The sequence below is a fragment of the Oculina patagonica genome, chromosome 8 (genome assembly GCF_052425735.1).
Source record: "Oculina patagonica isolate OP01 chromosome 8, crgOcupat, whole genome shotgun sequence".
Taxonomy (NCBI): Eukaryota; Metazoa; Cnidaria; class Anthozoa; order Scleractinia; family Oculinidae; genus Oculina; species Oculina patagonica.
Window position 1 is genome coordinate 33,603,648 of NC_135765.1, and position 12,500 is coordinate 33,616,147.

At 37.3% G+C, this 12,500-nt stretch overlaps 2 protein-coding genes across 2 annotated transcripts in view; both read left to right on the top strand.

Annotated features, from left to right (window-relative positions):
• Positions 1-2,179: 2,179 nt before the first annotated feature.
• LOC144663524 (C-type lectin domain family 6 member A-like) lies at positions 2,180-11,822 on the top strand. Its single transcript, XM_078524494.1, has 3 exons — positions 2,180-3,524; positions 3,986-4,103; positions 11,077-11,822. The coding sequence occupies exons 1-3, from the start codon at positions 3,186-3,188 to the stop codon at positions 11,508-11,510; spliced, it is 891 nt and encodes a 296-aa protein (XP_078380620.1). The 5' UTR covers positions 2,180-3,185; the 3' UTR covers positions 11,511-11,822.
• A 650-nt stretch (positions 11,823-12,472) lies between these two features.
• The window catches only part of LOC144664324 (secretory phospholipase A2 receptor-like), a 1,639-nt gene continuing 1,611 nt past the window's right edge, over positions 12,473-12,500 (top strand). The window contains exon 1 of the mRNA XM_078525425.1: positions 12,473-12,500. This exon is cut by the window's right edge and continues 310 nt beyond it. Coding sequence (XP_078381551.1) covers positions 12,473-12,500 — 28 coding nt within the window.

Below are 12,500 nucleotides of genomic sequence, written 5' to 3' on the forward strand. Positions count from 1 at the left end.
TTAATTGAGTGACAGGTATTTATGGAGGTTGTAAGAGGCAGTTTGAGTTTATCATTAATTTTATATAAGCAAATCTGTTGCATTTCTAAAACTTGCTATATTAGGATTTCCATACCTTTTATGGGTTTTTGATATGGTGTACATTTTGTTTTTAGTGAGGGAAAACAGGAATTCAAGGGGTGCAGTTAATGTCTGTGATGATGAAGGTAAGCATTAGATTAGTGTCAGTTTATATATACCTTTATTTCTCTAAATGCTCTGTGACAGAGTTTAGTTTTTGTGAATCTACATCAGTGCATGAAACTTGTTTTTTAAGTGTAAAATTTTGGGGTTTAAGAAATGATAGGTGTTTCAACTGCTTGGTAAGTTTATGTTTCATTGAAATCGTGGTTTTATTGAGGAATTTAATTTAAGCTAATTTAAAATTATAAAAATTCATTTGATGCCATTGAATGATCATCAACAAATCTTATGTCTTTTTTGCCTTTTTCAGGGTCAACACGAGTAGCAGAATTTCCACAGAGTTGCAGACACAGAAAGAGAAAAATGAACAATCAGATTATTATATTCATATATTCTTCATTGCATGTACAAATAACACTTATGTACATGTACTGTGTGTAGAATACAATTTATTTATAAGGACAGGTGTAATTTTAAAGTTAATGAAATAAAGCCAGATAAGGTACAATCATGTACATAAAAAATCATCCTGCTACCTAAACATTTAATTCCCAGTGCCCACACTACAAAGAACAGTAATTATGATAATGAGATACACATTTCATCAATCTCTTAATGCATGGTAAAATGGCATGGTAAAATTTTTGCCAAGCAATCTATACCTGAGTTTAGAACTAACAAACAGTATTTATGCCTCTCCAGAATTTTTGCTAAGTTTACATGTAATTAAGCAAAGGGCAAAGGGACTCAAATAAAGAAAAAAGGTGTTATCGTTTTGGGGACCCTATTTGGCAGAATGACAGAATGTCAATATTTTGCTTGCCACTACCTTTTACTCCAGTTTGCTAGCAGAAAGCTGTTATTTTTGGTTTTAGGCAATAATAAGACTGTCATCGTCACCATTCCATCGTATAGACTCCCTATTTGGGGGGAGGGGGGGGGGGGTGGGTAAGCAACATGCGAAACTTTCCAGTTGTATGCTATGTGCAGCTGTAACATACCAGTTATGATGAGGGTATGGATATTTTCAAGAGCAAACCTTTCTTTGTTCTTGGTTAACTTTGAGAGTTGCGAGTATATCTTTAGAAGGTTATGCATAGACTACTAATGATATTCTTGATTGATCAATTTTTTAACTCTTATTTGGTGTTGTTCATGGTGAAAAGGGATACATATCATCATCCTCTCTTGATATCATATATAAAGAAAATAACATGAATATAAAAATCAGTCTAAAAAATTATAAAGGGGAAATAACTGGGGAGCTCCGCTTTTAGGCTTGCCTGAATCTATATATTAAAATTATTATAGTACATGTATATTGTATAAGGTCCAGAGGACATTAAGAAGGGTGTATAGGAGATTATTTGCTCTGTTTATTTCTCGGGGGTGTTTTTAGCTAACGTGCAAGTGAATTTCGTGCAGTCTGCGATCTACGAATAATTAAAAACAAAAACAGATGGTTTTTAGTCTCACTATGTAATTTTAAAAATTTAATATTAAATAGCAGGCGAGCGAGACCTAGAGATGAATTAACTTCTGTAGTTGAAAAATCAATAAAGTGAAATGAAACTTTGCCTTCTGCTCCGAGCTTACTATTGAGTATTGAGTATTTGATTCCTTTCTATTGTTCTAGTAAAGGGAACATATTGCAATATGGGGAAATGCAATTCGCTCAGTTTACTTGCTTATTTGGAGAAAATGTCCTCTGCTTGGTATGTCATCTACTTTTGAAATTATTTCGCTGAACTATTAAGTGATCTGTCTGCGGCTTTTCAATTTGCTTATTTAACAATTATTCGCCGAAGGCGAAGTGATTATTGTTGAATAATCTCCGAGACGAAGTCGAGGGGATTATTCAACAATAATCACGGAGCCTGAGGCGAATAATTGTTTTAGTATAATTTTCCCAGAGGTGATTATTAAGAACAGCAAAAAACGATAGACAACAAGAAAACATCAAACACAAGTGTTCGCTTGCATACGTGTAAACCAGTTTAATTCATCGATTGAAATCAGAATTTACACTAAAGAGTTTAGCAATAAAACCGAACAAACGAAACACTACAAGAAAGATAGATATCCGGTACCTTTGTTTAACTGTTGGTGACTTCTAATGAAAATGAAAATGTGCGAATCCTCTCGAAATGGGTACGGTAGCTCCGGTCAGAAGAGAACTGAATAATGTTTGCTCGATTGATCTGACTGAGTTGGATGGCGCGTAAGATCTCCAAAACCACCGTGTTTACGATCAATTCTAATGCCTTGAGAACAATCTCTTGCAACTATTTTCGGTCCAAAAGCCTTGGTAGTCAACTTGCAAAATTCCCAATGTTTTAAAAATCCATGACATGGAATGGTTTCTTTTAAATAAAGGAAAATTTCATTCAGCAAATGCGGCCATGTTTACTTGCCTGGATGTCAAAGGTGGCGTGGCTAAGTAGCCAAGCCTTCAAAGCTATAATCACCTCGCGCGGGGTGAATATAGCCTCATAAGCCGAGCTTCTCGACCAATCAGAATGCTTCAATTCTTATAATCACCTCTGAAATTATACTAACAAATAATATTATGCCTTCACTTTCATCATTTAGTAGATATAGCCTCATTAAGCGATCAAAAGGACGACTGTAATTCAGGCTATATGAGTTATACTTTTAATTAGCAGTCCAAAATCATCCATCACCGGTTGACTTCAAAGACTACGCAAGATTAATTATTTTTGAATGTCGTGCCTGCAAATTAAACAATAACACAGCAAACTTCACTTCGGGTGTTATCTAATGTCATAATAAATGGATTGTGTGTCATTCAAGGGATAACGAGCTTTGACGATGATAACCGAAGAACACCGAACACCTCCGAACTGATGGCACCGACTGAAATCAACCAATCATAACGCCGTTTCGCCATTATTACTGCGGGCTCAAACTACGAGACCTCACCCTTAACTATAACTAGAACATCTAATAAAGTATTGAAAACTAAATAACTTCGGTTGACAATGGGTCGGAGTGAAAACATATTGCTGTTTTTCCTGTTTCAAACCGCTACCGTTTTCACTGCAGAAGAAACACCCACATTTTCTCGTTCATCATACTTCAGAACGCTGGAAAATAAGCAGCTTAAGGGACACGTTGTCAAACGGTTTGATTCTCCCAGTTTGTTATCGTGCGGCCAACAGTGTATAAGAAACGAGTGGTGTACTTCCAAGAACTACAAGATGTCATCCAAGAAGGACGGCAAAGGAACTTGTGAACTGAACAAGCACGACATCTCCCTCGTCAACGAAAACACCAACTTTCATGATCAGCAGGGAGTTACTTTTTCGATGCTCCTTAAGGTAACGGAAATTTTAAATCTAAACTAGTCCAACTAATACCTTTTTCAGAAGTATTTGACCTTTTTGCCGCTAGATAAAAGGCACACAAGACTTTGTAAGTTCATTTCCCTCGCTCTCTTGTGTTTTTGCAGGCTCGTTTGTCCCAAAGAAGTAACAATTCTATTCTGAAATAAGGGGTGCATGGGGGCCTGTTATTATCATTGTAATCAAGACTTTCTGGGGATCTAATTCGCTCAGCTAAACTCAAGTCCATAATTCCAACATATTTTACAAATATTTACATTTGTCATTATGTCTGAACAACGCAAAATAACAAAGGGTTTTGTTTCGTTCGTCATAAATTGACTGCAATTGCAGAAAAGAAAAAGACCGACATTTTTGGACCTGCTTTATTATCATCATCAAACTTCTCTTTGCCATTCTCAATGTTTTTCTTTTTGTGTTGTGTTGTTTTTATTTAGGGATGTTTGATCACCAGCTGCCTCAATGGTGGTTCTTGTTTGCCCGACAAGCAAAAACAAACCTTTTCATGTTCGTGCAAACCACCTTGGACTGGAGAAACATGCGAAGTTAAAATGGGTAAGTAATAATGTTTTATTTTATAAATTTTATTCAGTGATGTTTGATCACCAGCTGCCTCAATGGTGGTTCTTGTTTGCCCGACAAGGAAAAATAAGCCTTTTATGTTCGTGCAAACCGCCTTGGACTGGAGAAACATGTGAAGTTTACAAAACTGGTATACAACGTAAATATAGTAATTGAGCGTTTTTCATTGAGGATAACTTTTTATGTTATGTTTGAGCCTCTCTATGGGTATTTCCGAAGAAATCGAAGATCACCGCGGAAAAAAACGAAGATCTCAAGACTGAAGCGATGATCTGAAATTCACCAAAATTCGCGTGATCAAATTCAATACTCAGGATATAAAACTGTCGAAACTCGTAAACATTACAGAAAATATATGTAATTTCTGAATTTTGGCATTTGACCACATTTCACGAAAAAAACGAACGGAAATAAAAACGAAAAAAATTGCAAAGAAATCGAAGACCGTGGGTACTTCTTTCTCAGACTGCTGTTAAAATGCTTAATTTAAGGAAGTTACAACTCAAGAAATTAAAATGGCCAGCAGGTTTTACAGATTGTTCCCGAATCTGTCTTGCTTTTATGTATAACTGTATTGTTATGCAAATATCAGGAATGACAAATTACTCGTTTGCGGGAAAGAACTGTTAACACATTTAAGTTCCGCTAATGCGCTAGCGGTGAAAGATGCCAAATTACCTTGTTTTAACTAACCAAGTATAAAGCGGCACTTTTTTTGTCATCTTTCGACGGAAAAAATTCACGCCCGCAAAAGTACCCGAGAAATTGCTGTTGTCCGATTAGTTTGCGGATTGTTCTCTTAGTAAAGTAGCAGTAGCTACTTTACTACTACAGTAGCAGCCCCTGGACTGTGGAATAAATTACCATCGGACATAAGATCGATAAAAAACTACGATCTTTTTAAACGAACAATTAAGACATACTTGTTTAAGAAGGCATTTGCGTGTTACAGCTAAAGCTTCTTTTTAGCATGAATTCCACGAATTTTAGTTTTAGATTTAGTTTTAATTTTAATCTTGAGTTTTCGATTTTTATACTAGGAAAGTTTTTAATTGTATTCTTATATATCTTCATATAATATTTGTAAATTTGTTTTTTTTTTCTTTTTAAGTTTTAAATTAACTTGATGTAGGCGCATTTGATCATATTCACATGCTAATTTGCGCCGAATAAGTATTAAATTATTATTATTATTATTATTATTAATCGGGCGTGGCCGATTTATAGTTTACCCTTTGGTCGTCCTAGAGCGTAGTCTCCTGGCGCGGCCAAAAAGACGGGGATAGCTTGGGGTTGCTACAAAACCGCTACGGGTGACGCATACCGCAATGGTTTTCATTTTAGTTTTGACAGGAAATCGTTGCAGGCACACTTGGTCGACTTTTGGGTTAATGTGTAATCAGGTTGTGTTTTTTTGCTTCGGCGGAAGGACAGAGAAAAAAGCTTACGGGGCAAAGTACAGTATGGGGCCCAGTTCTCGGCCACTTTTGACGTAAACTTGTATTTCTTACCTCAGAAGAACCGCAGGAACTTGAAATTTCTCCCAGAGCTAGCTACATTATTCAGCTTTTTGGTGTAAAGCTATCGACCGGTCAAAAATTAATTTGCCCGAGCAATGATAAAAATAAAAGCTCCATTTGTGGGCCCAGTTCTCGGCCACCTTGGCCCAGTTCTCGGCCACTTTTGACGTAAACTTGTATTTCTTACCTCAGAAGAACCGCAGGAACTTGAAATTTCTCCCAGAGCTAGCTACATTATTCAGCTTTTTGGTGTAAAGCTATCGACCGGTCAAAAATTAATTTGCCCGAGCAATAATAAAAATAAAAGCTCCATTTGTGGGCCCAGTTCTCGGCCACCTTGGCCCAGTTCTCGGCCACTAAAAAGCTTGTGCGTAATTATCTGTAAAAAAATGCTCAATTAATTTTTACAGTCATAAAATCACTCTGTAAACCTATTTATACTATATCGATCCCAAATTATTTTTATGATGCTTTGTTTTACTTTAGAAAAGAAGGATTTTAACGCGCCTAGTTGCCTATGTGCAGGTTCTGGCAAAACCGCATTGTGTGACCCGTGCATTTAGATGGTTTATTTTGCAGTGAAAAGGTCTTGAAAGATTTAGGTGTAATAAATAATAGACAAGACAAGAGTCAGCTCAAAACTTAGAGATAAGATTGAACTTTATTTTTAAGACATTTATTTCTTTCATTCTGGCAGCAGCAGATGAAATTATATTAAAAACCAAGCGCTAAGCTGTGATAGCGAGCAGGGTGGCCGAGAACTGGCAAATACGCAAACGTCGCAAGAAAAAATTTCGAAGTAAATTAAGACCAAAAAATACAACGGTTCAACGAAAAGTTAACTAAAGCAGAAAGCTGAATTATTCTACGTTTCACATGCCAAAAATTAGCTCGTATGGTGGGGGCTTTTGGATAAAATACGAATTTAACTACATCCATGAATTTGGAGCCGTAAACAAACAACTTTTTCGGGAATGCAAATTCACCTACCTCCGCGTAAACTCGACGTGTGAGCTTTCTATATCGAATTGAACGATCAAACTCAAGATACTTAAAGCACATGAATCAGTCTATCGTTTGAAGGAAATACCTTTTTCTTTTGATTCAACTGGAGTGTGAAAAAACGCGTTAAACACAAAGTGGCCGAGAACTGGACCCGGCCGAGAACTGGGCCCCATACTGTACTGATATTCACCATTGTGAAATTGCACTTACTTTGACAAGTTAAAGTTATATTTGTAAATGACAAAGGTAACGTTATTGATGTCACGCAGTGTTTTTTTTTAGCAAACTAGATGGTTTGCTGGTTTCTGACTATGAATGGGGGTGTGATCTTGCGGTATATTTTTTGAGCCTGACTCCACCGTAAAACTTTTTTTTTATTTAGCAAGAACTGTGTCGATTTTCATTTCTGAACAATTGGTCGTCAAGTCGTTTGTCACAAAGAGTAGAATGTTTGTACAGCATGTTTTGGAATTATTTTAGATTTGGTTAGTAAGACGCTTCTGAAGACCTGAGCAAAACATTGGGAATGTACAGTATTAATAGGAACTTGAATGGAATTTTTCACAAGTTGGATAAAGGTATCAACTGAAAAAAATGGAATTCAAAATGAGAACTTGGATTTTGTTGTAATTAAATTTTATCGCGGATTGGATGCATAATATCACGGCTTTGAAAGTCTTCAAATAATTAGAAAGGTTCCTTTCTTCCTTTTGATCTTATTGTTATTTTCATGTATTGATTATTCGAAAGTGGTTTTCGTTGATACGAAAAAAAAACGGGTTTTCACTGAATTGCTTGAAGTATTTTTAGACGTGATAATATTGGCTTAATCAAATTACATTGTGCACGAAATATTTGTTATTCTTTTGTCTTGAAACTTTGAGGAAATTGAAATTTTTGTTTGACAGTAGTGTATGAAAGGCATTTTATAGAACTGAATAAAAAATAAGAAACATTGATAAAGGTTATTTCAATGATTTATTTTGCCTGATTTTGAAGGGTTTCAGGAGTTTTAAAGAGTGCTGGTAAACGGCTGTATGTTGTTTGTGATTACGGATCTTATTTAGTTTCGAACGCTCTAATTTTTGAAAGGTTAAAACAGGTTAAAACCGGGCGGTTTCATGAGATTTTTGGGTAGAAAGGTACGGTGGTGGTCAAAAAAAAATGTTTAGAAAGGAATGACTGTAGTAGCACGTAAGTCGGAGGTTTGCGTGAGTCACGGGGTATAGTATGCGTGAGCTGGATTTCCGGCGTCATAACGGCATGTTTTGTTTACTGAAAGATACACTCGACGTTTAGTTAGCTAAGTCGGCTTGGGAAACTATTTTAAAAATGAATGTTGTAATAGTTAATTAATAGTAATCTAGAATTAACCCCCTCTCGATTGGAGTCCGTTCTGGATTCGCGCTACCTTTTCGCCGCGAAGGAATTTTGTAAAATTTCGCTAGTGGAAAGAGGTACTGTAAGAACAGTATCAATAACTCAAAAGGAGGAACTTCTTTGTAGCTCTGAATTAAGACGTATGATAAAATTTTAGAATAAGAAACTTTCGATATATGGTTTTCATATTGTTTTTGTCAATTTCCTTTTGTGGCAGATTTTTTGAGAATCAGCTTTTCTTTCGTGTGATGACAGACACAGGACAGAACGAGAGGTGGATGAGAAAGATGCCGAAGATGAATAGGCACCGAAAAACGACAAGAACCGTCAAGGTCTTATCTTTAGAGGGCGGGGAGTTTTGGCATACTGTATTTCGAGGACTGGACTGGACTAGTAAAACGCGGACTAGTAAAACGCGGGCTTGTAAAACGCGGACTAGTATAACGCGGACTAGTAAAACGCGGACTCAGGTAAAACGCGGACTTGTAAAAGGCGGACTAGTAAAACGTGGACTAGTAAAACGCGGACTTGTAAAACGAGGACTAGTAAAACGCGGACTTGTAAAACGAGGGCTTGTTAAGCACGGACTTGTAGAACGCGGACTTGTAAAACAAGCGCTTGTAAATCGGATAAAACTAAACGGTTTAGCGAGCGAAACAATTTGTGTTTGAAGCTCTTGTGTGTTTCTTCGACGGCATATTTCTAGCTTTTTTGAGCACTCTATGGTCTGTTTTAGCGTGGAGATGTTTTTGCAGTATAGCACATGTTCGTTCTGCAAACCCCTACTAAAACAACGGGATTGATGCTATGAGTTGTGTGCATATGTTTCTTTCTTTCCACTACTTGACGTCTGTTGAGTGCAGTCGTTTGTATTGCTCGCCCCAGGTAGAACGGGGCCCGTCCAGAAATCAACAGTCAATCGTAAATAAAGGTGACGGGCCTACACGACTCCTACGTTCGTGACATTAGAATATTTGCCGTTAAATGTTTAAATTCGGTCTTTCGACCTTATTTGCTTCTGACTTCTTTCTGAGGGTACTGTTTTAATTTGGGGGCAGTATGTGGTAAATAAAGGTGACGGGCCTACACGACTCCTACGTTCGTGACATTAGAACATTTGCCGTTATATGTTCAAATTCGGTCTTTCGACCTTATTTGCTTCTGACTTCTTTCTGAGGTTACTGTTTTTTTGAGACATTATGTATTGAAGAGAGCCGTAAGATGATTGTGGCCAAGGAATTCGAAGTGTCTAGAGGCGTTTTACAAGTCCGCGTTTTACTAGTCCGCGTTTTACTAGTCCAGTCCAGTCTACAAGTTAAAGACACATCAAGACCACCCCACTGTGAATTGCCATAGCACAAACAAAATTATAGTCAATATCTTATGTGTTTTTAAGAGAATTACATAAGAACCAAGGCATGTCTTGTCTTGCCTTACATTGACATGCAATAATTTGGAAATACTAAGCTCGTAACAGTTTAAGACAGAATCCATCAGGAATTTGAGTAACATTAATTTTAGTTACGCAAAAAATTGAGCACCAGAATAATTTAAATCCTTGTGTTCTTTCATACCTTGTTGAAGGCTTGACATGTGATAACACCAACATAACACCAACAACAGTTCTTTATCAGTGGGGATTGAAGAAAAAAATGGAAACATCATCACACAGTTGACCCCCATGCAAAAACACTCCAGGATGTCACGGGACTGTTTGGTGTCCGTCTGCCAATTTCTAACTTCAAATTCCAATGTTAAATTCACATTAAATTTTCAATATTTCTTAGTTGTCTAAATTTTACTAATTCTTTTAAAAAAACTATCACCTGCCAAACATCCCCAAAAATCACTCAAAAAATTACAAAATACCGCAAAACATAGATACATGAGATGAGTGAAGTTTCCTTGGATTCCTTGAAACACCAACAAGATATTTCCGTTTAAGGTGGCTGATAATGGGTTTCAGTATTTCCCAGTCCTTATACTTTGGTTCAGGACTAAAAGCCTTCATCAATTACTATTACAGTAATGGTATGAAACAAATGTTCAATCATTCATCAACAAGTTGTGATCATTTTCTTGACAATAGTAGTTCCCCGGTAAACAGTTGTAGTACTGTCCCATCAAAGTGCAATGCCTGAAAAATACCGAAAAGCACACGACCTTCAGGTGAAACCGCACCTTACAGTATTACCAATACACTGCACTTTGCTAAGTCTTAAAACTTTACATTGTCTAGTCGTCTACTTCAATCGTTTATTTGTATTGTGTGAGATACATTTATAAATTGAAACCATCATGTCATTAAGTAATAATGCAATCTCGACAACGTTCTAGATATTATATTATGCACACTAATACAGCTCATGCAAGCCCTGTGACTTACACAAACACAGTCGGACTGAGTGCTACTTAAGTAACTGCTTCGTGGTTTCTGCTGTACTGAACCCTGCCTTTCAAGGCAAAGCGCCCGATTTTAAGCTTCTCAAGCTTCTCAATGTTCTTGTTATTATTAAAAAATCACCTAGAATACCAAATTATAGATCGTAAATTTGCATTTTACTAATGATCTGCACCACCAGCCGGGACATTTATGACGTGCATTTTTACAAAGATATAAATGTGTCAAATTATTAACTGCGTATACCCTCCCAGAGTGTGAGAGACGCGGTTATAGTGCGCTGGACTCCGGACTGAGCGTTTCGGGCTCGAGCCTTGGCCGGAGTCATTGCGTCCTAAGTTGTGTTCTTGGGAAAGTCACTTTATTTTCACAGTGCCTCTCTACACACAGGAGTAAAAATTGGTACCGGTGAATTTAATGCTGGAATTATCCTGTGATTGACTGGCATTCCAACCAGGGGGAGTAGAAATACTCCTAGCCCCTAATGCTACAGTAACCGGGTCATGCTCCAGCGATACAGGCCACTTGCCCCGACAAACACTTAACTTTCAGTGCCCTCCCAGAACGTGAAAAGCAAAACCCGGCTGCTTCGAATTCCGCTTGCTACGATCTAATTGTGTTTTGCATTTCACCCGATTAGATTGTCCGCAAGGTTGGGTTCATCATGGAAATTCATGTTACCACGTCATCAACACTCCAACGCTTAGCTGGAGCGACGCTCGAACGACTTGCCAAAATCTGGGAGGAGATCTCGCCATAATCAGATCAGAAGATGAGAATAACTTCACACGTGACCTGGTAATGAAACAACCAACAGTTCAATATTGGGGAGCGTGGATTGGACTTTACAGAAAGGCTGACACAAAGTTCTACTGGATCGATGACACTCCACTAGACGGTCAGTATTCTGCATGGGCGAGTGGAGAACCGAACTACCTACATGAGAAATGTGTCAATACAAACTATATATATAGCAATTATTTACCTGGAGAGTGGTTTGACAATAGCTGCAAATTGTCTGAGGCAAATCGGTGGAGAGCTCCTGTTATTCTTTGCCAGAAAAAGGTTATCTGAGGCAGCCATTCCTTTTTGGTACTGCATCTTTATATAATTACGGCTATAGACTTTATACTCGCTGAGCTCGATAAAATTAACAGCTTTTATTGTTATTTGAACTGTAAAGCATGAAAGATAAAATAATAATAAAAACTTTAACTTTAATTAACTACATGAAACAGACTTGCGCCGAAACAGTAAATCAGCCAGCTGTGTCCTTTGAGAGATCGATTCAGACGATTGTAACCGAAGATTAGCGATCCACCCCGAAATGATTATTAAGTTGAGTATGTAGCTGAAAAATCAATAAAATAGATTGAAACTCCCCAACCTTCTGTGTTTGATTCTCTTTCTTTGTCCATTTGGGAAGATAACGGGAGCATATTGGTTGTTATTGGGGAAAAGCAATGCGCGCACTTTAGCTGCTTATTTCGCGACAATGTTTTCTGTTAGGAATAAGTAATTCTCAGCGTGTTTTTTTGTAATGTCTTCTAGTTTTGAAATCATTTCGCTGATCTACGTGATCTGTCCGTGCATAATTTTTTTCTTAGGAGACAAAGCCTGAATTCTCAGTTAGCGGCGAAAGAAGACGACTGAAATTGAGTCTATCGGAGATATACTTTTAATTAACAGTCGAAAAGTATCCATCACAGGCTGACATCAAAGTCAACAAATAATTTTGCATTCCGTGCCCGCGGGACAGTGAAATAAGTAACTGTTCCTTAATTAAACAGCAAAGTCAAAAAACCTCTTGTCAGTGCAAATGGGTTGTCTGTTTATTCAAGGGTAAGCAGGGTTTAAGCAAGGTTTAACAATTATGACCGAAGATCGACCACCTCCCAACTGATGACTCCGGCTGAAATCAACCAATCATAAAGCTGTTTCACCATTTTAACCGCAAGCTCAAACTACGAGACCTCACCTTTAAGTATAACTAAAACATCTAAAGAAGTATTGAAACTTACTGTCTTCGGTTAGCAATGAGGAGTAAAAACGTATTTCTGTTTT

Bases quoted from the DNA above. Each gene is read 5' to 3' on its own strand.
- LOC144663524 (XM_078524494.1), top strand. From the start codon at position 3,186: ATGGGTCGGAGTGAAAACATATTGCTGTTTTTCCTGTTTCAAACCGCT. The intron at 3,525-3,985 runs GTAACGGAAATT...GTTTTTATTTAG, and splicing joins CTTTTTCGATGCTCCTTAAG to GGATGTTTGATCACCAGCTG. The intron at 4,104-11,076 runs GTAAGTAATAAT...TCACCCGATTAG, and splicing joins AACATGCGAAGTTAAAATGG to ATTGTCCGCAAGGTTGGGTT.